The sequence below is a fragment of the Pan troglodytes genome, chromosome 2, assembly GCF_028858775.2.
Source record: "Pan troglodytes isolate AG18354 chromosome 2, NHGRI_mPanTro3-v2.0_pri, whole genome shotgun sequence".
Classification (NCBI taxonomy): Eukaryota; Metazoa; Chordata; class Mammalia; order Primates; family Hominidae; genus Pan; species Pan troglodytes.
The window spans coordinates 5415594-5439341 of NC_086015.1; the positions used below are offsets into that span (position 1 = coordinate 5415594).

Genomic DNA, 23748 nt, shown 5'->3' on the forward strand with positions numbered 1-23748 from the left:
CCTGCAGCTGAGGGTCCTGTCTGTTAGAAGGAAAACTAACAAACAGAAAGGACATCCACACCAAAAACCCATCTGTACATCACCATCATCAAAGACCAAAAGTAGATAAAACCACAAAGATGGGGAAAAAAACAGAACAGAAAAACTGGAAACTCTAAAACGCAGAGCGCCTCTCCTCCTCCAAAGGAACGCAGCGCCTCTCCTCCTCCAAAGGAACACAGCTCCTCACCAGCAACGGAACAAACCTGGATGGAGAATGACTTTGACGAGCTGAGAGAAGAAGGCTTCAGAGGATCAAATTACTCTGAGCTATGGGAGGACATTCAAACCAAAGGCAAAGAAGTTGAAAACTTTGAAAAAAATTTAGAAGAATGTGTAACTAGAATAACCAATACAGAGAAGTGCTTAAAGGAGCTGATGGAGCTGAAAACCAAGGCTCGAGAACTACGTGAAGAATGCAGAAGCCTCAGGAGCCAATGCGATCAACTGGAAGAAAGGGTATCAGCGATGGAAGATGAAATGAATGAAATGAAGCGAGAAGGGAAGTTTAGAGAAAAAAGAATAAAAAGAAATGAGCAAAGCCTCCAAGAAATATGGGACTATGTGAAAAGACCAAATATACGTCTGATTGGTGTACCTGAAAGTGATGGGGAGAATGGAACCAAGTTGGAAAACACTCTGCAGGATATTATCCAGGAGAACTTCCCCAATCTAGCAAGGCAGGCCAACGTTCAGATTCAGGAAATACAGAGAACGCCACAAAGATACTCCTGGAGAAGAGCAACTCCAAGACACATAATTGTCAGATTCACCAAAGTTGAAATGAAGGAAAAAATGTTAAGGGCAGCCAGAGAGAAAGGTCGGGTTACCCTCAAAGGGAAGCCCATCAGACTAACAGCGGATCTCTTGGCAGAAACCCTACAAGCAAGAAGAGAGTGGGGGCCGATATTCAACATTCTTAAAGAAAAGAATTTTCAACCCAGAATTTCATATCCAGCCAAACTAAGCTTCGTAAGTGAAGGAGAAATAAAATACTTTACAGACAAGCAAATGCTGAGAGATTTTGTCACCACCAGGCCTGCCCTAAAAGAGCTCCTCAAGGAAGCGCTAAACATGGAAAGGAACAACCGGTACCAGCCGCTGCAAAATCATGCCAAAATATAAAGACCATCAAGACTAGAAAGAAACTGCATCAACTAACGAGAAAAATCAACAGCTAACATCATAATGACAGGATCAAATTCACACATAACAATATTAACTTTAAATGTAAATGGACTAAATGCTCCAATTAAAAGACATAGACTGGCAAATTGGATAAAGAGTCAAGACCCATCAGTGTGCTGTATTCAGGAAACCCATCTCACCTGCAGAGAGACACATAGGCTCCAAAGGATGGAGGAAGATCTACCAAGCAAATGGAAAACAAAAAAAGGCAGGGGTTGCAATCCTAGTCTCTGATAAAACAGACTTTAAACCAACAAAGATCAAAAGAGACAAAGAAGGCCATTACATAATGGTAAAGGGATCAATTCAACAAGAAGAGCTAACTATCCTAAATATATATGCACCCAATACAGGAGCACCCAGATTGATAAAGCAATTCCTGAGTGACCTACAAAGAGACTTAGACTCCCACACATTAATAATGGGAGACTTTAACACCGCACTGTCAACATTAGACAGATCAACGAGACAGAAAGTCAACAAGGATACCCAGGAATTGAACTCAGCTCTGCACCAAGCGGACCTAATAGACATCTACAGAACCCTCCACCCCAAATCAACAATATACATTTTTTTCAGCACCACACCACACCTATTCCAAAATTGACCACATACTTGGAAGTAAAGCTCTCCTCAGCAAATGTAAAAGAACAGAGATTATAACAAACTATCTCTCAGACCACAGTGCAATCAAACTAGAACTCAGGATTAAGAATCTCACTCAAAACCGCTCAACTACATGGAAACTGAACAACCTGCTCCTGAATGACTACTGGGTACATAACGAAATGAAGGCAGAAATAAAGATGTTCTTTGAAACCAACAAGAACAAAGACACAACATACCAAAGTCTCTCGGATGCATTCAAAGCAGTGTGTAGAGGGAAATTTATAGCACTAAATGCCCACAACAGAAAGCAGGAAAGATCCAAAATTGACACCCTAATATCACAATTAAAAGAACTAGAAAAGCAAGAGCAAACACATTCAAAAGCTAGCAGAAAGCAAGAAATAACTAAAATCAGAGCACAACTGAAGGAAATAGAGACACAAAAAACCCTTCAAAAAATTAATGAATCCAGGAGCTGGTTTTTTGAAAGAATCAACAAAATTGATAGACCGCTAGCAAGACTAATAAAGAAAAAGAGAAGAATCAAATAATAGACACAATAAAAAATGATAAAGGGGATATCACCACTGATCCCACAGAAACACAAACCCATCAGAGAATACTACAAACACCTCTATGCAAAGAAACTAGAAAATCTAGAAGAAATGGATAAATTCCTGGACACATACACTCTCCCAAGACTAAACCAGGAAGAAGTTGAATCTCTGAATAGACCAATAACAGGAGCTGAAATTGGGGCAATAATCAATAGTTTACCAACCAAAAAGAGTCCAGGACCAGATGGATTCCCAGCCGAATTCTACCAGAGGTACAAGGAGGAACTGGTACCATTCCTTCTGAAACTATTCCAATCAATAGAAAAAGAGGGAATCCTCCCTAACTCATTTTATGAGGCCAGCATCATTCTGATACCAAAGCCAGGCAGAGACACAACCAAAAAAGAGAATTTTAGACCAATATCCTTGATGAACATTGATGCAAAAATCCTCAATATAATACTGGCAAAACGAATCCAGCAGCACATCAAAAAGCTTATCCACCATGATCAAGTGGGCTTCATCCCTGGGATGCAAGGCTGGTTCAATATACACAAATCAATAAATGTAATCCAGCATATAAACAGAGCCAAAGACAAAAACCACATGATTATCTCAATAGATGCAGAAAAAGCCTTTGACAAAATTCAACAACCCTTCATGCTAAAAACTCTCAATAAATTAGGTATTGATGGGACATATTTCAAAATAATAAGAGCTATCTATGACAAACCCACAGCCAATATCATACTGAATGGGCAAAAACTGGAAGCATTCCCTTTGAAAACTGGCACAAGACAGGGATGCCCTCTCTCACCACTCCTATTCAACGTAGTGTTGGAAGTTCTGGCCAGGGCAATTAGGCAGGAGAAGGAAATAAAGGGTATTCAATTAGGAAAAGAGGAAGTCAAATTGTCCCTGTTTGCAGATGACATGGTTGTATATCTAGAAAACCCCATTGTCTCAGCCCAAAATCTCCTCAAGCTGATAAGCAACTTCAGCAAAGTCTCAGGATACAAAATCAATGTACAAAAATCACAAGCATTCTTATACACCAACAACAGACAAACAGAGAGCCAAATCATGAGTGAACTCCCATTCACAATTGCTTCAAAGAGAATAAAATACCTAGGAATCCAACTTACAAGGGATGTGAAGTTCTCCTCTTCAAGGAGAACTACAAACCACTTCTCGAGGAAATAAAAGAGGATACAAACAAATGGAAGAACATTCCATGCTCATGGGTAGGAGGAATCAATATCGTGAAAATGGCCATACTGCCCAAGGTAATTTACAGATTCAATGCCATCCCCATCAAGCTACCAATGACTTTCTTCACAGAATTGGAAAAAACTACTTTAAAGTTCATATGGAACCAAAAAAGAGCCCGCATTGCCAAGGCAATCCTAAGCCAAAAGAACAAAGCTGGAGGCATCACACTACCTGACTTACTTCAAACTATACTACAAGGCTACAGTAACCAAAACAGCATGGTACTGGTACCAAAACAGAGATATAGATCAATGGAACAGAACAGAGCCCTCAGAAATAACGCCGCATATCTACAACTATCTGATCTTTGACAAACCTGAGAAAAACAAGCAATGGGGAAAGGATTCCCTATTTAATAAATGGTGCTGGGAAAACTGGCTAGCCATATGTAGAAAGCTGAAACTGGATCTCTTCCTTACACCTTATACAAAAATCAATTCAAGATGGATTAAAGACTTAAACGTTAGACCTAAAACCATAAAAACCCTAGAAGAAAACCTAGGCAGTACCATTCAGGACATAGGCATGGGCAAGGACTTCATGTCCAAAACACCAAAAGCAATGGCAACAAAAGACAAAATTGACAAATGGGATCTAATTAAACTAAAGAGCTTCTGCACAGCAAAAGAAACTACCATCAGAGTGAACAGGCAGCCTACAAAATGGGAGAAAATTTTCGCAACCTACTCATCTGACAAAGGGCTAATATCCAGAATCTACAATGAACTCAAACACATTTACAAGAAAAAAACAAACAACCCCATCAAAAAGTGGGCGAAGGACATGAACAGACACTTCTCAAAAGAAGACATTTATGCAGCCAAAAAACACATGAAAAAATGCTCATCATCACTGGCCATCAGAGAAATGCAAATCAAAACCACAATGAGATACCATCTCACACCAGTTAGAATGGCGATCATTAAAAAGTCAGGAAACAACAGGTGCTGGAGAGGATGTGGAGAAATAGGAACACTTTTACACTGTTGATGGGACTGTAAACTAGTTCAACCATTGTGGAAGTCAGTGTGGCGATTCCTCAGGGATCTAGAACTGGAAATACCATTTGACCCGGCCATCCCATTAGTGGGTATATACCCAAAGGACTATAAATCATGCTGCTATAAAGACACATGCACACGTATGTTTATTGCGGCACTATTCACAATAGCAAAGACTTGGAACCAACCCAAATGTCCAACAATGATAGACTGGATTAAGAAAATGTGGCACATATACACCATGGAATACTATGCAGCCATAAAAAATGATGAGTGCATGTCCTTTGTAGGGACATGGATGAAATTGGAAATCATCATTCTCAGTAAACTATCGCAAGAACAAAAAACCAAACACCGCATATTCTCACTCATAGGTGGGAATTGAACAATGAGATCACATGGACACAGGAAGGGGAATATCACACTCTGGGGACTGTGGTGAGGTGGGGGGAGCGGGGAAGGATAGCATTGGGAGATATACCTAATGCTAGATGACGAGTTAGTGGGTGCAGCGCACCAGCATGGCAGATGTATACATATGTAACTAACCTGCACAATGTGCACATGTACCCTAAAACTTAAAGTATAAAAAAAAAAAAACTCTTGTGTGTAATTCAGTTTCTATCTCAAGCAAAATCAAGAGTGATTAGAAATGTGTAAGAAACATTAAAAAAAAAACCAGATTGTATCATGGTAGACTGACAGACATTTTAGTGCAGTTATTGAGCCAAGACTCAGGTCAACTTTTATTATACATAATCCCATCAACCAGTTTAAGGTGGATTGAAACTTGAACACTGAACTAATCATTTACCTCAGGAAGAGAGAGATATATCCATATGACATATATAATACCTATACATGTTTTAAAATTCTTATTGAGATTTTCTGTATGATATATACATATATATATTCACATCTCACTACTAATTTTATATAAATATATAAAAGTGAGTAGCCCCACACTCCCTTGACCTCAAGGGCAGTCTTTGTGAAGCAACTTCTTCCCTGCTATTCTTAAGCACTGGGTGGATCTGATTGCCCAGATAGGGCACTGCCTTTCCCCAAGGTCACACAGCAATGAAGGGGGACAGATGGAGGAGAGGGGGCCTAGATGTGCAGGCAGCCCCACACAGTCTCATTGGAGTACTGAGAGGCCCAGGCCTCAGCTACATAGGAGAACTGCTCCTTGCTGCTGGGCCAGTAGGTGCCCTCCGTCTGCCTCATCTCCCGAAGCTTCCGCACCAATAGTGCCAGCCCCACCGCCACGAACAAGACAGCCAGGAATCAGAGGACCAAGATGATAGCAGTGACGGCCCCCGAAACAGGGCTCCACTGGAGCTGGAGCTGGTGGGTGTAGGCCAAACAATGGTACTCTCATTTGCAGAAGGGGTTGATATTTGCGCCCAGGGTCGTTCCCAGGGACGACAGCAGCGGCAGGCCCAGCGCCAGGAGCAGCCCCAGGCCGAGCTGGGTGACGGGTTGACAGTGCCGAGGAAGGGGCTTCTGGCGCACGCCCCTCCTACAGCATACAGGGCGGGCCATGGGCACCTGCAACGGGGCACCTGACCCAGGTGTCTTTGAAGTCGCTCTGTATATATTCTATATATATATATATATATATATATATATATATATATATATATATCAGAACATCTCAATAATAATTTTTTCTGTCATCTGAATTTGCTAGTTTCATTGTCCATGAAACCTAAATTAAACGTGTTAGTTTGTGCTAAATTATTCTATGTTTTTAAGCAGAAACAAATCCTTGTTTTTGACACTCAATTTGTTCAGTTGGCCCAATTGATCCTACAAATGGGTTGGACAGAAATTCACATCAAATGCTAAAGATTATTGGTTTGTCTGATGGTTAACGTATGATCAATTTGTCAAAGAGTAGGAGATAAAAATTTTCGAAAACAGTTTAATTAATGAGTAATTTCACCCAAGACACAACGTTAGAATACCTCTGCTAAGGAAAAAGTGAAATAATAATCAGAAATTCTAAACTGAAGATTAGCGTTTCTTTAAGTATTCAGCTTTCTTAACTAAATCAAACAAGAAAAACCTCTGTAATTCCTAGATATCTAGTTTCAATAGCTCTTAAATTTGACTCTTACCAGCCTGTATCCTTCATTGACCCTATAAAAATAGCCAACAAGCACCTGAGAATAACAAGAATATACAAGTCTCCATCCCTTTGCATTTAAATACCTATCCAACCTCTCATTTTATTACTTTGACATTCTACATCACAGACATTGTGAAAGCAGAAGAGTAACTTTTCTATCATTCTATTAATGGCCTTAAACTCAGTGTTTTAAAACAATATAAGTTGCTTATCAATCACACATTTTTGGAGGTCAGGAGTTAGTTAGACAGGGGTTTGACTGGGTAGAAATCCAGATGTGCTCAAGGGCTGCACTAGCTTTGGAAGCTCCAAAGGATAATTTGTTTCCTGTTTTCTGGCTTTTGGAGACCACCCACATCCCTGGCTTGTGACCCTCCTTAGGCTCGTGACCCCTTCCTCCATGTTCAATGCCAGCAACAGTACCTTCCTCCATGTTCAATGCCAGCAACAGTACGTTCCTCCATGTTCAATGCCAGCAACAGTAGGGTACCTTCACATCTCTGCCTCTAACCCTCTGCTTCTGTCATCACAACTCCTCTCTCACTTTCTTGCTTCCCTCTTTCCCTCGTAAGGACCCTCCTGATGACATTGGAGCCACCTGAATCATCCAAGATTATTTCCTCATCTCCAGACTCTTAATCACATTTGCAAACTCCTTTTCCATATAAAGTAATGTGTCCACAGGTACTGGAGATTAGGATGTGATCATGTTTTGGGGGATCCTTATTTTGCTTGCCACAGTTTCAAAATATTGAGCACTTCTATGTCCCCAGCCCTGTATTAACTTTATCATACTAAATCTCACTGAATTATTACAATAAGTCAAGGAGTTTGGTATTTTAATTTCTAGATAGGAGGACACAAATGCTTAGAAAGGTTTTGTCATGGCCTCTGTTAGACTGATGAGCATGAAATCTCTTCATCCCACTACCACTGTGCTCCTTTATCACCTTCCTCCCTAACCATCCCAGTAATTTCTCTCCCTGACTCTCAAATCTTCCATCTAAACCTCAAACTGCTTTGAAATTTTTCCTCCTAAAATGCCGTCATACTTCTCTTCATCAAATGTCATTGTCTCCTCTATTCCAGAGAATGTAGACTAAGAAAAAGGCAAGCAAGATCTTTCACAATGTGTCTCAAAGCTCCTTTTTATAACATTCCTCTTCTAGCCCTGACATCCCAAACTCACTGATCTTCTAAAGTTTAACATTCACTTACCTAGCTTCATGAAATCTCTCAGCTTGTAGTACCCCTGCCAGGCCTATATATGGTCAAATGGTCTTTTTTCTGCTCTATAGCTTCCCCCAAAATTTCCCCTTTAATGTATTTGCGTTTTTCTAAGAATTCCAATAACTTTGGCCCATTGTGAAACAGGGTTGGAAAAAGTTGGAATGGGACTTCAGAGAGAATTGTGGATATGGATCCCTGCTCAGCCATGTACTATCTGTGTGCCAGATCTAATTATTTGATAACTCTGAATACATTTTCTCATCTGAAAAATAGAGATGAAGATACTTACCTCTAGCGATTTCTCTGAGAACCAAAGGATATAATGTACACCAAGGTGACCCAGAGGCTGTCATACATCAAGGCTCAGTGCCTGGTAACATGTGTTTTTATACTCCTCCTTTAGAGGCAATTTACTTTCTTTGCATTTTTTAAAGTAAGAAACCACAGCTACTTTCTTTCGCTTTATAAGTTTGTTGCAGAATTTTCTTTTCTTTAAGGGTCGTAGAAGGACATCCAAAGCATGCATGAAAAACAGCTTTACTGAAACATTGATGATAACCATGATTCCAGGTGCTATTCCTGTATGTAACTTGGACTCTCCAGGTCCTTGAGATGACATCAAGATTACCTCTCAATAGTGGTGACTGAAAAAATTCTGCATTCAGCACTGTCACTGTCTAGATTTGTAATCTGATATTTGATCTTCCATTGGAAAGTCTGAAAAAGCAGAGCTCACATTTACCCAAATCTCTGCCTGTTCTAATTGGCTAAGCTAAAGAGAAGACAGAGGTATTTTCTTTGTTTGTTTGTTTTCTCGCATGATCATCCAGTCATCTACTCAAGAGATAGTGCCTCCCATGAGCCATGCCTAGAGTTAGATGCTGAGGGCCTAAGAGCAATTAAACCAAGCAAGATCTTTGCCAACCGGCAATTTCTCTTTTAGAGAAGAGGCAACCTAAAACAAGAAAAAAAGACAAATGAATAAAATAATCATAAATTATGAAAAGAACAGTGAAGAAAATAAATGAGAAACTAAGATGTACATAAGAAGGAGCATCTATATGGGATAGGCTACGTATTTTGATACAAAATTAAAGATAAAGAGGAGTTAAAGGACAAAAGAACTTCCAGACAGAAGGAACAGCATATGCCGAACTTCTTAAGTATTATTGTTGCTGTGGATGATGATGATACTAGTATTATTAAACAAATATCAGTGATTCATCTGCAAGTACCAAAGCCTAGTGGAAATGATGGATTTCCAAAAGAAACAGAGTTACTGCAAATATACTGTGATCCACACAGACATTACTTAAATGGAATTTAGATTTACAAGGAAAGAAAGAAAAATATTTATGTCAATTCCAAGCAGAAAAGAAAAGTGAAACAAACAAAACACTACTTATATGGAAAGAAGTATTCAGACACAATAACTAAAAGTGTTTGCAAATGTTGGCTCAATTTGGCCCTTGACGTTGACTGACTAGCACTTTGTACTCGATTCTTTCTTGCTGCAAATATGCAATCAATCCATATTTAAACATAAAGGAAGCATTAAGCTTTTATTTTATCTTGCACTTATGTTCTTTCTCTTCTGCCCAAATGTCAACCCCATGCTGTTACTTAGAGGTGTAACATAAGAAGTTGTTTTTGAATTGAGTTCACAGTGTGAACTACAGTTGAAAAGAAATGCCATCTACAGAAAAATTGATTACAGGGAAACCATTAGAATTCTGAGAGGCTAGTTTAATGTTGCTCTGTCATTTGATTAATAGAAAGTGATTTAGTCTTTGGAAATTGCCTGGAAAGATTTTAAAAATTAGAAAAGTGCTTGTTTGCTGAGTTTACCATTGACAGACTTGGTACAAATATCATGACATGTGTTTTGTGCTATCCATGTGGCAGTGTTTTGGTTTCTCAAAATGATAGAAATTTTAATTTTATCATAGATATTTGCAATCCAGTTTAATCAACTATATCAAACCAGAACTGTTAACAGTGCTCACATTAAGGTGATGGCCTTCTAAAGCAGCTTTCGGAAGTTTTATTTGTCAATGTCAGACATAAAGGATTGACACTGGAGAAACATCCATTGATAAAAATAAGAAAGGATGTAGACTAAGAGATATTCTAAGATAATTAGCTGAGACTCTCCCATTTTATCTCCCTTTCTAAAAACATATCAAGAATCTAAGTAAGAGCAATATTATTAAGGGGAAAACTTGAATGTACACTAATTGTATCTAAGAAGTGAATCTTTTGCAAACTTCAGAGTTGGATTATTAGCAGCAAACCACTTCGAACACAACTGAAAAATTGATTATGTCATAACACCACAGTGGAGAACTGCTACTCTTGGAAGAGAATTAACAGTTACAGGGCTTTTTAATATATACCACTAACCAAATGAGGAACATTTCATATTTTATTTCATATCTCATAAACTAGGAGTTATTCGTTTCATTTTATAATGGGAAAATCCTGCTCTTGGAAGAGATTGGATACAAATTCAAGTCTCTCTGACACCAAAGCCCAACTCTTCTCATCTCCCAGAGAGCAAGAGAAGTAAAACATTCTAAATAATCTGTATAATTGGCTATTCATACCAAGGTACTCACTCAGAATGCAACTCTTCTCGTTTTATGCCCACAGAAAGTTGTGCTTCTGCTTTGGTAGATGAGGACACAAATGCAAACATGTCAATGACAAAGTCATTGCCAACATTGCAAACTGCTCCTTTATATAGCTGGAAGAAATCAATTCTGTCTCCTAGTCAGTTGATTTTTTCAATGGATTTATAGTGTTGAAAACAATACTTTTTCCTAAAACAAACAAAACATACAGAAATACATAAAACATTCAGAATCCACACTGCCAATGACACTGAAGTGGTGAATTTGTATTTTCTCTGTATTGATTATATAATGGTAATGTTAGTGCTGAATTTTAAAGAACAGAGATAAAAAGAAAGGTATCAAGAGTACACTAGATATTAAAATTGCAATATCCTGTGAGAATTTTGATATTATATCTTTTATAGCTGAGAAAAAGATTTTAAAAGGCACTGGAGGATAAGTTGAGGAAGGATAGTTACAAAATAATTATTGCTGCCATTCAGACCTTTAGAAATAAATATGTTGATAAGCATTATAATTGACAAGTATATTGTACATTGACAAGCACATTGTACATTGACAAGCAAAGTAATGAATGCTTACTAAGCTGAAAGCTTTCAGGCCTTTAATTATGGGTTTATATTGTCAAGAAATGTACCAGGACATGGTCAATCCAATTGGCCTGTCCATCTTATAAATAGGTATGAATTGCTATGAGTCTGACCACGGCAATTGGCCTTGATCATAGGACAACGTAATGAATGGATTGGCTGTATTGTGTCACCTATGGATCTGCCCCGAGCCCAGTGCGTAATCAATACAGCCTGAGAAGATCACCACAGGACCCTGAGCAGTTTTCCTTAGCCACCTTATTGTACAGTCATTTATTCAACGTGTATGAATTGGATGTCTCCTATGTGCCAGGCACTGTGCTAGGGGTTAGTAATACAGAGTTGAGTAAGGCACTTGCCCTCAAGAAATTTAAAGAAACACATAACCAAGAATAAATGTAATCCAATGTGATAAACCTATAATAAAATATGAACTAAGCCTCATGTAAGCATACAGGGAAACATTTCTCTATCACATCCCAAATGTACTGTAAGTGATTGAGTGAACAATAGTGATATCCCAGTGGAATTGGGGTGGAAAGAGAATGTATGGTAATATATTTGAGACACCTGGATTCAGCAATATGTGAATCTTCCAGTGACACATAGGAGATTAAACAGCAGTTGACTCAAAACTATGAAAGAAATAGTTTCCATTTCTACCAGTGTTATAATGAATTAAATATTATGCTCATTCAGCCTCACAAATTCAAAAAAGATGCCAAAAACATCTTGTTGGGCAGTTTTATCTTTACTTCCACTTTCCAGATGAATTATTTTAAATCTCTCCAGTTTCAATCTCAAAAATAGTCGTGTGGACTCAGATAAGCAGCAAGTTGTTCTGCAGAAACACTAGACTGAAAGCGATAGACCAAGATTCATCAGCTGCATGCTTTTGGATAAGTGACTTCCCAACCTGGATTCTCGTTTTCTTGTATGTAAAATTCTCTAGTTGGACTATATCCATTACTTTAGAAGCCAGATTCTAAATCTTTCATCTCTTATCTCCCACCATCTCTCACGCAGACAACATTAATTTCAGAAAACTAAAAGTCGCAGTTTGGATTTAAAGTTGATGTCCTTTGGGATGATCAATCAGTTTGTGATGATTTTTCCCTTTTCTGGGTTCCCAAAAGCTCCATTTGTTTTAAATGGCATGCATCTTTCACATTGTCCAGACACAGTTGATTAAGCTAAGATAGACATACGACCAAATGAAGTCAATCATCAGCTTTCTCAGGGGAACTCAAACTTGGACTATCTCTGAACAGAGGAGGTTTTAAGTTTCAGGTGTGGTGAACAGTCATGATTTCTGCCGTGTGCAGTGAGAATGACAAAGAGGTACTCTCTGGCAAGATGAGTATACGGCAGACCCTGCTTCAATAAGCAGAGTGAAGACTGTGGCTTTGTGACATTTTTTTCTCTCCTCAGACTCTGCTGCAATCTGCTATGACTTATAAGAAATATCCTTGATAATTTACTACAAATATTTTGCTTAAAATATCTTGAGTTAGTTGTGTTACAGTTAGAAAGCTAACTAATACAGTGTTAAAAAGTAAAGAATTTTAGGAATGAACTTCTATGTGTTGATATATATAAAATGTTTGCAACTTGAATTTGCCAAACATGCTCATTGATTGATGGCCAAATGGAATCCTAGATAAAGAGACCCTCTGTCTGTTTATGTATGATAAAGTAAACAAACTCAACAGCAATGATTAATAAATTAATACTGGACATGCAGCAAGCCATTATTAATTCATAAGTCTGTCACAAAGGCATTCCCAAATGACCAGATTTGAATAAATTTGCTTACTGTGATTAGAATTAATATATTTCAAATGACACTGAAGACATTTTAGCTCCTTCTATGCAAATCATCGAAGACTTATTTTTTCTTTTCATGTTGATGCATCATACAGTGACCATGAGCTAATTAACATTCATTTGGATCTTTGATTATCTCTTTAAAGCTCCAAGCCAACCACCAGCAAACATTGCCTGGAAGCTGACAAACTCTAAATTATGCTTGAACTGGGAGCATGTAAAAACCATGGAAAATGAGTCTGAAGTTTTGGGGTACAAGGTGAGTGTTTAGTTTTTCCTTTAATCATATCAATTAAGTTACTAAGGAATGAAACATGTGACACCCAAATGGAAAACAAATTGGATGTATATGGAAACATTGGAATCTTTTTCAAAATTATTTTGAAAATATCATTGCTGCTTTCTAATTTTCCATTGAAAATGTTTTACATTCCAAGGTCCAGTAATGTATTAGGGAACATCAATAAATCAAATTCCATAGGATGTAACATTTTTTCTTCAAGTGATGTCCCTTGCCATCATAAGATGATGGCTTATGTGCATAGTAGATGTGATGACAATGAGATCAAAAAATATATCTAAATAGAGATTTTAGAACTTAGGCTACAGTATGATGTGATCTTTTAACAACATAAAAGGCATCTAACAAGAGTACAATCAAGTACCCAGAGCAACTCATTTCCATCAGTGACAATGGACATCATCTCTTGGCAGACATATATTCAACATTTGAAATGGGTCCAAACTCAACAGTGACTTTCCACAGCAAGCTCCAATGATAATAGCCTCAAGCTATTTAACTAATAGGGATAAATCTGATCTCCTTCCAGAGGCATTGGCCAAAAAAAAAAAAAAAACCTCTGTTTCTTAACAGGAGCAATGGAATATAAGGAAAAGACATCACTTGGATATTTCCATCTGAGGAGTACAACATTTATGATGATGTATCTTATGTCTTACAGTGTTCCAGAACAGTTGTGTGAACCTTAGAAAAGCAACATGTCCATGTTAACTTGATACCTCATTTTATTCAGATTCTGTACCGGCAAAACAGACAGAGTAAAACTCATATTTTGGAAACAAACAATACATCAGCTGAGCTTCTGGTTCCATTTGAAGAAGACTACTTAATTGAAATAAGAACAGTCAGTGATGGTGGAGATGGAAGCAGCAGTGAGGAAATTAGGATTCCAAAAATGTCAAGTAAGTTGAGTCACCATTGCTGTAGTAGATTCTGAACCTAGACAGCTGCAGCATGAAATTCAGCTCCATGAAACCTTCCAGTTATGGCTTAAATGTTGGGTGATAACATAAATTTTCAATTGTGAGCAAAAGGTGATGAGCCTTTTTTTAAAGTTATTCTCCAAAATTATAACATACTTATACACTATAAATGGTTTTATGCTTCCTCATTTGAAAACCAAAAAGAGAACAGGAAAAAAAAAATCTTTGCGTCATTAGAGCATAATTGTATCACTCATTCTATTATCACAAAAATCAGAAAGATTTTTCATAGATTCTTTCGGGTCTTTTACAGCAGGAATGGCAAATATGAAGCACAGGTAAATATACACCCTTTCCCATGTTCATGGCAGACATCACTAATCAAGTGTGGCTTTCATAAGGAGCTGAGTCACAACTTTCAAGTCCTCCCCAAAACAATTTTCTAAGCCAACCAACACCAGTCAGAGTTAGCATGCAATAATAATGTATCATTTTTGCATTAGAAAAATCACTTACTCATCTGCCTGAAGCTGTGATTGAGTGCAAGTCATTAGCATCCAATGTTGGCCAATCCTTTAGGCAGACTTTGCCAATTTAGGGATTTTCCTTTTGCATTTTTATACTTAAATCAGATGTCCTTGGACAAAGACACGGTAAGGCACTTTCTAAAATTAAATATAATGTGAATGAGACAAGTATAATAAAATATGTTACTAGAAGAGAAATGATAGTATGAAATTGGGGTTTTGAAAAATTAATCTAACAGGCAATACTTTATCTCAAAATATTTTTGTCTTATTTTTATATTTTGCAGGTTTGAGTTCCAGAGGAATTCAATGTTTAGAACCTAGCACCCATTTTCTTTCCATTGTCATTGTGATTTTTTACTGTTTTGCTATTCAGCCACTTATCTGACGAATAAAACCATAAATCTTTGAGAGTTTTTTGAAAGCAAATCATTCTGTATATATGCTCTCCAGCCTCTGACACAAGATGCGTTCTTAATACAGACTTGTTTGCAAAGAAAAAAAAAAGTATATTATTAAAATCCTGTAAATATCTATGGTACATTAATAAAACAATTTTAAACACTTTTGAATTTTAAAATTCGCACATGATTACATGCATTCCTAGGTGCCACATTAACCTGGGGAGTTGTAACTGCTGTGTCTTTTAAGTTACTTATATGGAGAAAATAAATAACTCCCCTCAATGATGGTGATGATGAATACAAACTTGGCTCCTAGTTACCATAACTCACATGTACATTTTTATGTATTCCAGACAATCACTTCAGTATTTAAAATTTCCACCCTACTTCAAAATAAAATACAATTATTTGTTTATAGTTGGGATTCTTTAAAAATACAAACTATTCCAAAGCATGGGGTGCTTTTATCTCTGAATCAAGTTGGAATAAGAAATCTTTTTACTCAAGAATATTTCAGTATACATGATGTTCTTCTCAGCTCACTTTTCAGAAGATTCAGTCACAATAAAGGCAGAAAAAGTATTTTATGGCAAAGAAAAATAAATGATGGGAAATGAGCACCCACCTAAAATAATCTAACAACTCTGGTATATATTAAGCAATTGCTCATGGCAAAGTTGAACATTTGAACTGCTGCATGAACAAATCTCAGGTAATTATGACAAGTTGATTGCAATGTATGTGGCCTTATTTTTATAATAAAACAATGTGCAAACAGAATTATTTGATCAAGTTTTCTACACTTTGGTCAAAATATTATTTTTTGCCAATTTTCTCTGCAGCTATGAAAACAATTCTACATGAACCAGGGTTTAGAAAGATTGTGCGGGTTGACTTTTCTCTAGGGTGAGCCTGTTTCAGTCAGTGGCCTCACTTCTTAGGATTGTGTAGTCTGGAGAAAGCAGTCTGGGAGAAGGTGAGATTAGTGACCTGGCCCATAGAATGCTATGTAACCACCCCCTTTCCTCCACAAACAGCCTTGAGAGGTCAGTTCCTGCTGTCAGCCTTCTCTGGCTCCCAGCCAATCACGTTTGTTGTCCTTTAGAGCTAAATGTGAGAAATGCTCACGTGACTTTTATCTTCTTAACATGGTGCAACCTCTTAATTATGTTGAGAATATTTGAGCTATTCTCACAACCCTCAAATCATACAATCCTCAATATGGGATTTTGTCATTTGCATGTCTGAAGTATTTTAGAACTCTTTAAAATACCCCATGTAGTCAGCAGCAGATGGACAATGGCTTTCATAGTTCAGAACTTGCTCCTTGCCTGAACAGTGTGTCAAGCACACAATGCAAATTAATGAGCCTTATTCTCCCCATTGCCATATGATCTGACTGTGCCTTTGTGGAGCAAAACAAATAAGCAACAACAAATACTATTCGGCACACCCGTGTTAACAGCTGCCTGGCCAAGATACATCTGAATTGACCAGAGATACCAGTGCTGGCATATGGTCTTAATGGTTCCCTTAATTTGGTAAGAGACAAGATTTGTGTCCTCCTCCCCAAAGAAGACATCGAGGGTTAAAAATACTGTGAGGTTTTTGTTTCTGCTAATTAAGTGAATCAGATATACAGTCATTTGTGTGTGAGTTCAAAAGCTAAGTCAGTTTTTATCAATAATACTTACTTATATGTTTGCAGAGTGCTATTTAGTTCATGATTTCTGGAATATTAAATGTCTGTATTCACTGTCTACATATCTAACATATTATTTATCTTTTCATCAATTCACTAAATTTTTCAGAATATACTTTGGCATTAATATAAGCAGCATGGGCTTTGGTGCAATAGGAATCTCTCCTCTTATTGAAAACTTGGATATATTTCTTTTAACATCTCCATTTCACCAATATCAGAACAATAGAGTGTTATGTACATAAGGTATTTGGCATGGTGCAAGGAACATTGTAAGTTGTCAATAAATGGAGCTGCTGTTATCTGCTGCTATGAATTAAATCCCAAATGACATAAGTTATTACGTTTACACATCCAATATATTATGAAAATAGTTTCAACCTGTGTTTATGTCAAAATCCAAACCAGCTTCAAGAAAAATGAATTGATCACCTACTCTCCATACTACATGGCACTCAAGGATGAAAACAATGGTGATTCTAACAACCTATTTCAGGGAAATGTTCTACGTGATGTATATACTCCTCTGACGTTCAAGAAGGATTTCCAGTGCATCCCTGTATTGACTGAGTAGACTGCTGTTATAAACATGATATGTCATTTCCATACTTCCTACAAAAAAGGGAGATAATGTGATTGTACCTGGAAATGGCTGGAGAAGGAACCAGAAATAAGGTTTAGGAGACTCAACACAGTGGAAATATACCACTTTAAAGCTGTGGACTGCCTAGATCGTGTAGAGTTCAAACACAGCTTCATTTTTTCTCTTTTGTTCACACTGTAATCCTCCCTGCTCAGTGTCTCTTTTCTATCTATACAGCAGAGGGTGAGGAGGGCATGGCTGCTGTCTTTAAAAACAAATGCAGATGGTGAGGGATGACCTGGAACCTATATGGATTCTAAATGTAATAACATAATTATTACTTCTCATAAGTAAATCTAGTATTTTTATACTTCTATGTATGTCAGTCTTGAGATGCAACATGGAGTACACACTCCTGTATTAGTCCATTTTCATACTGCTATGAAGAAATACCTGAGATTGGGTAATTTATAAACAAAAAGAGGTTTAATGGACTCCCAGTACCACATGACTGGGAAGGCCTCATAATCATGGTGAAGGGTGAAGGAGGAGCAAAGACACATCATACATGGCAACAAGCAAGAGAGTGTGTGTAGGGAAACTACCCTTTATAATACCATCAGCTCTCATGAGACTTATTCACTATCATGAGAACAGAAAAAAAAAACCACCCCCATGATTCAATTACCTCCCACCAGGTCCCTCCCATGACACGTGGGGATTAGGATTATGAGAGCTACAATTCAAAATGAGATTTCGGTGGGAACACAGCCAAACCATATCAACTCCCTGTGTACAATTATTACTTAATGTGCTATAGAACTACATATTGAATTCAGGAGATATTTTGTTCTAGACAATCACATCTTTGTTGAGGTCAATACTTGCATTAGTCAGGATTCTCCAGAGAAACAGAGCCAATAGGGTGTGTGGGTGCATGTGTGTGTGTGTGTGTGTGTTTGTGGAGAGAGAAAGAAATATATTACAAGGAACTGACTCATGTGATTGATTATGGAGTCTGAGAAGTCCAAATGCAAGAGAGCCTTTGATGCAGTTCCAGACTGAGCTGAAGGCTAAGAACCAGGAGGGCCAATAGTGTAAATTCCAGTCTGAGTCCAAATCCAAAGGCAGGATGAAACTTATAACCTAGCTCAAAGACAATCAGGCCAAGAAGAATAATTGTTTCTTACTCAGGCTCCTTGTCTATTCAGGCCTTCACCAGATTGGATGATGCCCACCTGCAATGAGGAGTACAATCTGCCCTACTCCATCTACCAATTAATGTATTAATCTCATCCGCAAAATCCATCACAGACACAGCTAGAATGTGTAATCAAATATCTGGGCACCAAATGGCCCAGTGGAGTTGACACATAAAATTAACTATCACAGTATTCTTTGGGCTGATATTAAATAATTCAATTCTGCTTTCATCAGCTTTTGGAATGAAATTATTTAAATGCTCCTCTCAATTTATTCATTTGTAAAATCATACGTTGGGATGACAAGATCTCAGAGTTCTTTTAAAACTCTATAATTTTGTACTAATGTGCATAATGTGTGACTTCTTTGGGTATAAGACAGTATTTCAGAAACCTTCGCAACCCACACATACTCTACAGTCCTTTCCCTTTTTTTCCCCTGTGTTTTTACCCCTCGTTCCGTGCATTTTAAACTGGAGTTTACATTACTAAAATTGAGCATGCTTTTTCAAACTACAAAAGACCCTCAGAGTTTCTAACCCATCTCTACACTCCATTGAGAATCACTGCTGTATTGCAGTGGTTCCCAAGGGCAGGACTATAATGAAGTTTTCACTGTTCAGTGAAAAAAATAAGAAAAATATGTAGAGTTTGGTGAGATATTCATAATGAATAATTTGTGAAATATGGCTGTCCTGCATTGTGAAATGCTCATTCTTTGGGGAAACAAAGTTGAGAATGGATCACAGTTTGTTTTACCTGCTCTGTTTTAAAATAATTTACTTGGGAAAAGAGTAGATTACTTTATATCAAGTTCAATTATTTTTATTATTAAAAATGTTTATCTTCTAAGGAAAATGAAAAGTTGAAAACCACTGGTGTTAAGTCATCTTTTTAATACTTGTTTGTTTAATCTCATAACCATTAAATTAGCAATTTGACTTTGTGTGTTGAACTGTAGTTTATATGCCAAAACACCAAGGTTCTGAGTTCTATAGAATTATTGTTTACTTATATAAATCCTTATACTTATAAATTTACTTATAGAAATTATATTAATTGACTAATATAATTATATTAATTTACTTATATAAATTACTTATATAAATTTACTTATATAAATCTAGGAAATATGGCCTACCACTTATAACAAAACATGAATATAATTAGATTGCAAGAAAAATAGAATGTCAAAATCCTGACTTTTTAAATATCTTAAAATATGGAAATTATTTGCTTTCCACTTTTCTATGTTAAAAATTCTTTCATGAAATTAAATATAGTTAGCTGTTAGGCTTTCTTTAATGTATTTACAAATGATTTTAGCAAAATAATTTTAGCAAAAAATTTTTATTGAAAGATAAATTTATTTCTTCAGTTTTTTTCAAATATTATTGTTCTTAACAGTGCTTGGTGTGGTCCTGGGCAGAGAATGATGCTTAAAACATGTATTTGCTTTCTGGACTGATTTATACAGCCAACTGTTGGCAATTTGTTTTCCCTTGGTTTCCTTAATAAAATAAGGGCCAGGCACGGTGGCTTATGCTTGTAAACTCCCAGTAGTTTGGGAGGCCAAGGCTGGTGGATCACCTGAGGTCAGGAGTTTGGGACCAGCCTGACCAACATGGTGAAACTCCATCTCTACTAAAAATACAAAATTAGCCAGGCGTGGTGCACATGCCTGTAATCCCAACTACTCTGGAGGCTGAGGCAGGAGAATCGCTTGAACCTGGGAGGAGGAGGTTGCAGTGAGCTGAGATCGTGCCTAAACTCTGGATTTTGGTGGGTAAATAATATATCTCTGAAATAAATAAAATAAAAATAAAATCCTTGGAATATTGTCATTTGAAAAAACATCAGAAATGCTGGTATGTTGCTATTTTAAAACACATACTTTAAAATCTAGTTGGATGTGCCTTAGAAGATCCTTATTTTGTTTGGAGTAAAGCTCTGGAGGAAAGCTCACGCGATGACTCTTTAAATAAAGATAGCAAGTTGCAGCTCAATGAGAGTGAAAAGAAATCTTGATGTAAAGTGTTTTGTTCCCTACACCCGTTAAAGAGAAGGAGTAAGCTAGGCTAAAATGTTTGTGGGTTTATCATGTTATTCCTGGAACTGAATGCTCTATTGGATAGAACCCTATTCTTAAGCAGTGATTAATTAATGTTTATAAATCACTTCAAAGATGGAAAGCATTGTATAAAGTCTAATCATTTCTATTATAGTGATTTTTTTCCAAGAAGTATATTGACTTTTTGCAATAGCAGTTTGAAAAAGCATGCATTCGTGACTGAGGCCAGGTATCACGCCTGGAGGAAAATAGTAATTGGAAAGTTTGAAAGGTAATAATTCTGAGATACTGAAAATTTAGGTGAATTTATAATAGCAGACTATTATAAATTAGTCCAGTCTGCATGGACTAAATAATTTTAATTCAAACGTGAAGTAATCTACATCTATTCATGACAGTTTTCAGCCTGTGAAATAAATGTCATAGCAACAGACTGTGTTCCTGAAATGATATATACCTGTAACAAACCTCAGGTAATCTCAGGGGCTTTCATAGTAACAATAATGAGTTTAGGGAACTTTTATTACCTGTAACTGCAGTAGTTATAAAATCCCCCAAAACTAAAACTAACTTTGAACAGATTCATTTTAGCCTATTTCTGTTGACAGAAAGCGTAATTAGATATATTACTGGCCTTTTCTAAATCAGATCATTTTCCTTATCTGTGTAAAAGTGAAAGTGTTATAATTTAGTCATCTAAATTACTGTTGTATTTAGACTTGCAAACATACTGAGATATTTTCATCTTCTAAATTCTTAAAAGAATAGAGTCTAGATTTTTTTTTTTTTTTTTTTTTTTGGAGACAGAGTCTTCCTCTGTCGCCCAGGCTGGAGTTCAGTGGCACGGTCTCGGCTCACTGCAACCTCTGCCTCCCAGGATCAAGGAATTCTCCTGCCTCAGCCTCCCCAGTAGCTGAGATTACAGGCACACACCACCACGCCCAGCTAATTTTTGTATTTTTTTTAGTAGAGATGGGGTTTCACTATGCTAGCTAGGCTGGTCTCAAACTTCTGACCTCAGGTAATCTACTCATCTCAGCCTCCCAAGTGCTGGGATTACAGATGTGAGCCACCGCCCCTGGCCGAGTCTACAATTTTCTAAAAGAGATTCCTAAGTCCAAGGACATGGCTCAGGTTATTTTGAGTAATGTTTGGACTCACATAATATTTCAAACTACATGACAGTGGAAAAAAGACTGTAACTAGTTAAGGAAAATCTGAAAACCCACAACTTGTTGGTGTCAATAGGTAGACAGTACTGGAGAGGCTGAGGCTGGAAGATGACTGGATCTCAGGAGTTCAAGGCTGCAGTGAGCTATGATCACGCCACTGCACGCCAGCCTGGGCAACAGAGCAAGACTATGTCTCAAAGAAAAAATTGACAGAATGGAAATTAATATTCATTTAATATCTGTTGATAACAACTAAGATACCAGATTTTTCTATCTGAAATTGATATTCTTCATCAGAAAACTTCATGCCTTGCATTATATCATGTTACATTAGGTTGCCTTACACTATATTTTATTATTTAATTATCATATGTCTCATTTTGTTTTAGAAAATGAATAATGAGTTCCAGAGGCGATGGACCTTATCTTTGCATTTCCCCTTGCATCCATCACACCCAGAAGAGTACCTGACATCCAGTAGTTGCTCAACACATATGTTTTGAATGAATATACAAACAAAAGAAAGTGTTGAGTGTGCATTACTTAATAAAATCTCATTGCCACTCCTGGAAAAGTGGCAAAGCTAACCTAAAGAATTTTGTCTTTTGTAAAGCTTTCATATTAAAATATTATAATTTTTTTTTGGCCTTATTATTTTTAATAATTTATCATGGGGGATTTAACACACTTTTAAACATTTTTATCATCTTGTTATTATTGCTCTTTTTTGGGGTGTCTTTATTTGGGGGCTTTTATTTATTTTATTTTATTTTATTTTACTTTAAGTTCTGGGATACATGTGCTGAACGTGTAGGTTTGTTACATAGGTATACATGTGCCATGGTGGTTTGCTGCACCTATCAACCCATCATCTAGGTTTCAAGCCCCGCATGCTTTAGGTATTTGTCCTAAGGCTCTCCCTCCCCTTGTCCGCCCCCCCCAACAGGCCCTGGGGTGTGATGTTCCCCTCCCTGTGTCCATGTGTTCTCATTGTTCAGCTCCCACTTATGAGTGAGAACATGCAGTATTTGGTTTTCTGTCCCTGTGTTACTTTGCTAAGGCTGATTGTAAAACAGTATAATTTAATATGACATACAGTTGATGCAGCACTCTCTGCATATAAAATATTTTAATTTTTTAAAGCTTTCTAAGATTAAAATAAATTTTAAGGGTAATGCTTTTTTAACAGAAAATACCATGTAATTTTATGAGAGTTTCTTTTCCTTCCCCTCAAAGATTTTTAAAAGACAATTCTCAAAATTTGTATAAAAATGGCTATTAGAATTGCATAACCAAGCCAGAGAGCAACATCCATGGTGTCACAGAAGCCATGAGGATCATTCCAAGGTCTAAGTTGCAATTATTTTCCCTGCAGCCAAATTAACTAAAGTCTATACCCTTGATCATACACATAACAAAATGTAATAATCTTGTCATGCTACAATATTAAATCCATATATTCAGCCAGGAAGATATTTTTAGTTGGCAGATATAACACACAAACTTATGACTTCCCCTTTTTAGGTGCTACTTCTTTAGGTCATGCTGTAAGATTCACTCAGTTTTATTTCCAAAAGCTCAAAATAACTGATGGATTGGCTGAAAATTTCAGAGAAAAAATAGTTCTTTGGCATTAAGGAAGTGGCAAACTTTCAGTACAAGGTCAAACAGGTTAGATGTCATCAGTGTCTATTTACTTAAAGACTAAAATAGCTGTCAATGTTTAGATGTCAGATTTCATGTAAATCTCACTGTCCTTGAGCCACTCGCAGTCTGCCTT

General features: G+C 37.0%; 1 protein-coding gene across 6 annotated transcripts in view; it reads left to right on the top strand.

Moving 5' to 3' along the window:
- CNTN6 (contactin 6) overlaps positions 1-22641 on the top strand; it is a 319927-nt gene extending 297286 nt beyond the window's left edge. For 5 of the 6 annotated variants that reach the window (XM_063806584.1, XM_516244.9, XM_009444758.5 and 2 more), the window contains 3 exons: positions 13230-13342; positions 14118-14286; positions 15122-16018. In XM_063806584.1, the coding sequence (XP_063662654.1) occupies positions 13230-13342; positions 14118-14286; positions 15122-15222 (383 nt within the window). In that variant the 3' untranslated portion in view covers positions 15223-16018. Of the gene's footprint in view, positions 1-13229; positions 13343-14117; positions 14287-15121; positions 16019-22357 lie in introns of those variants that run through there. The other variant, XR_010155484.1, reaches the window with a different exon arrangement.
- Positions 22642-23748: the final 1107 nt, after the last annotated feature.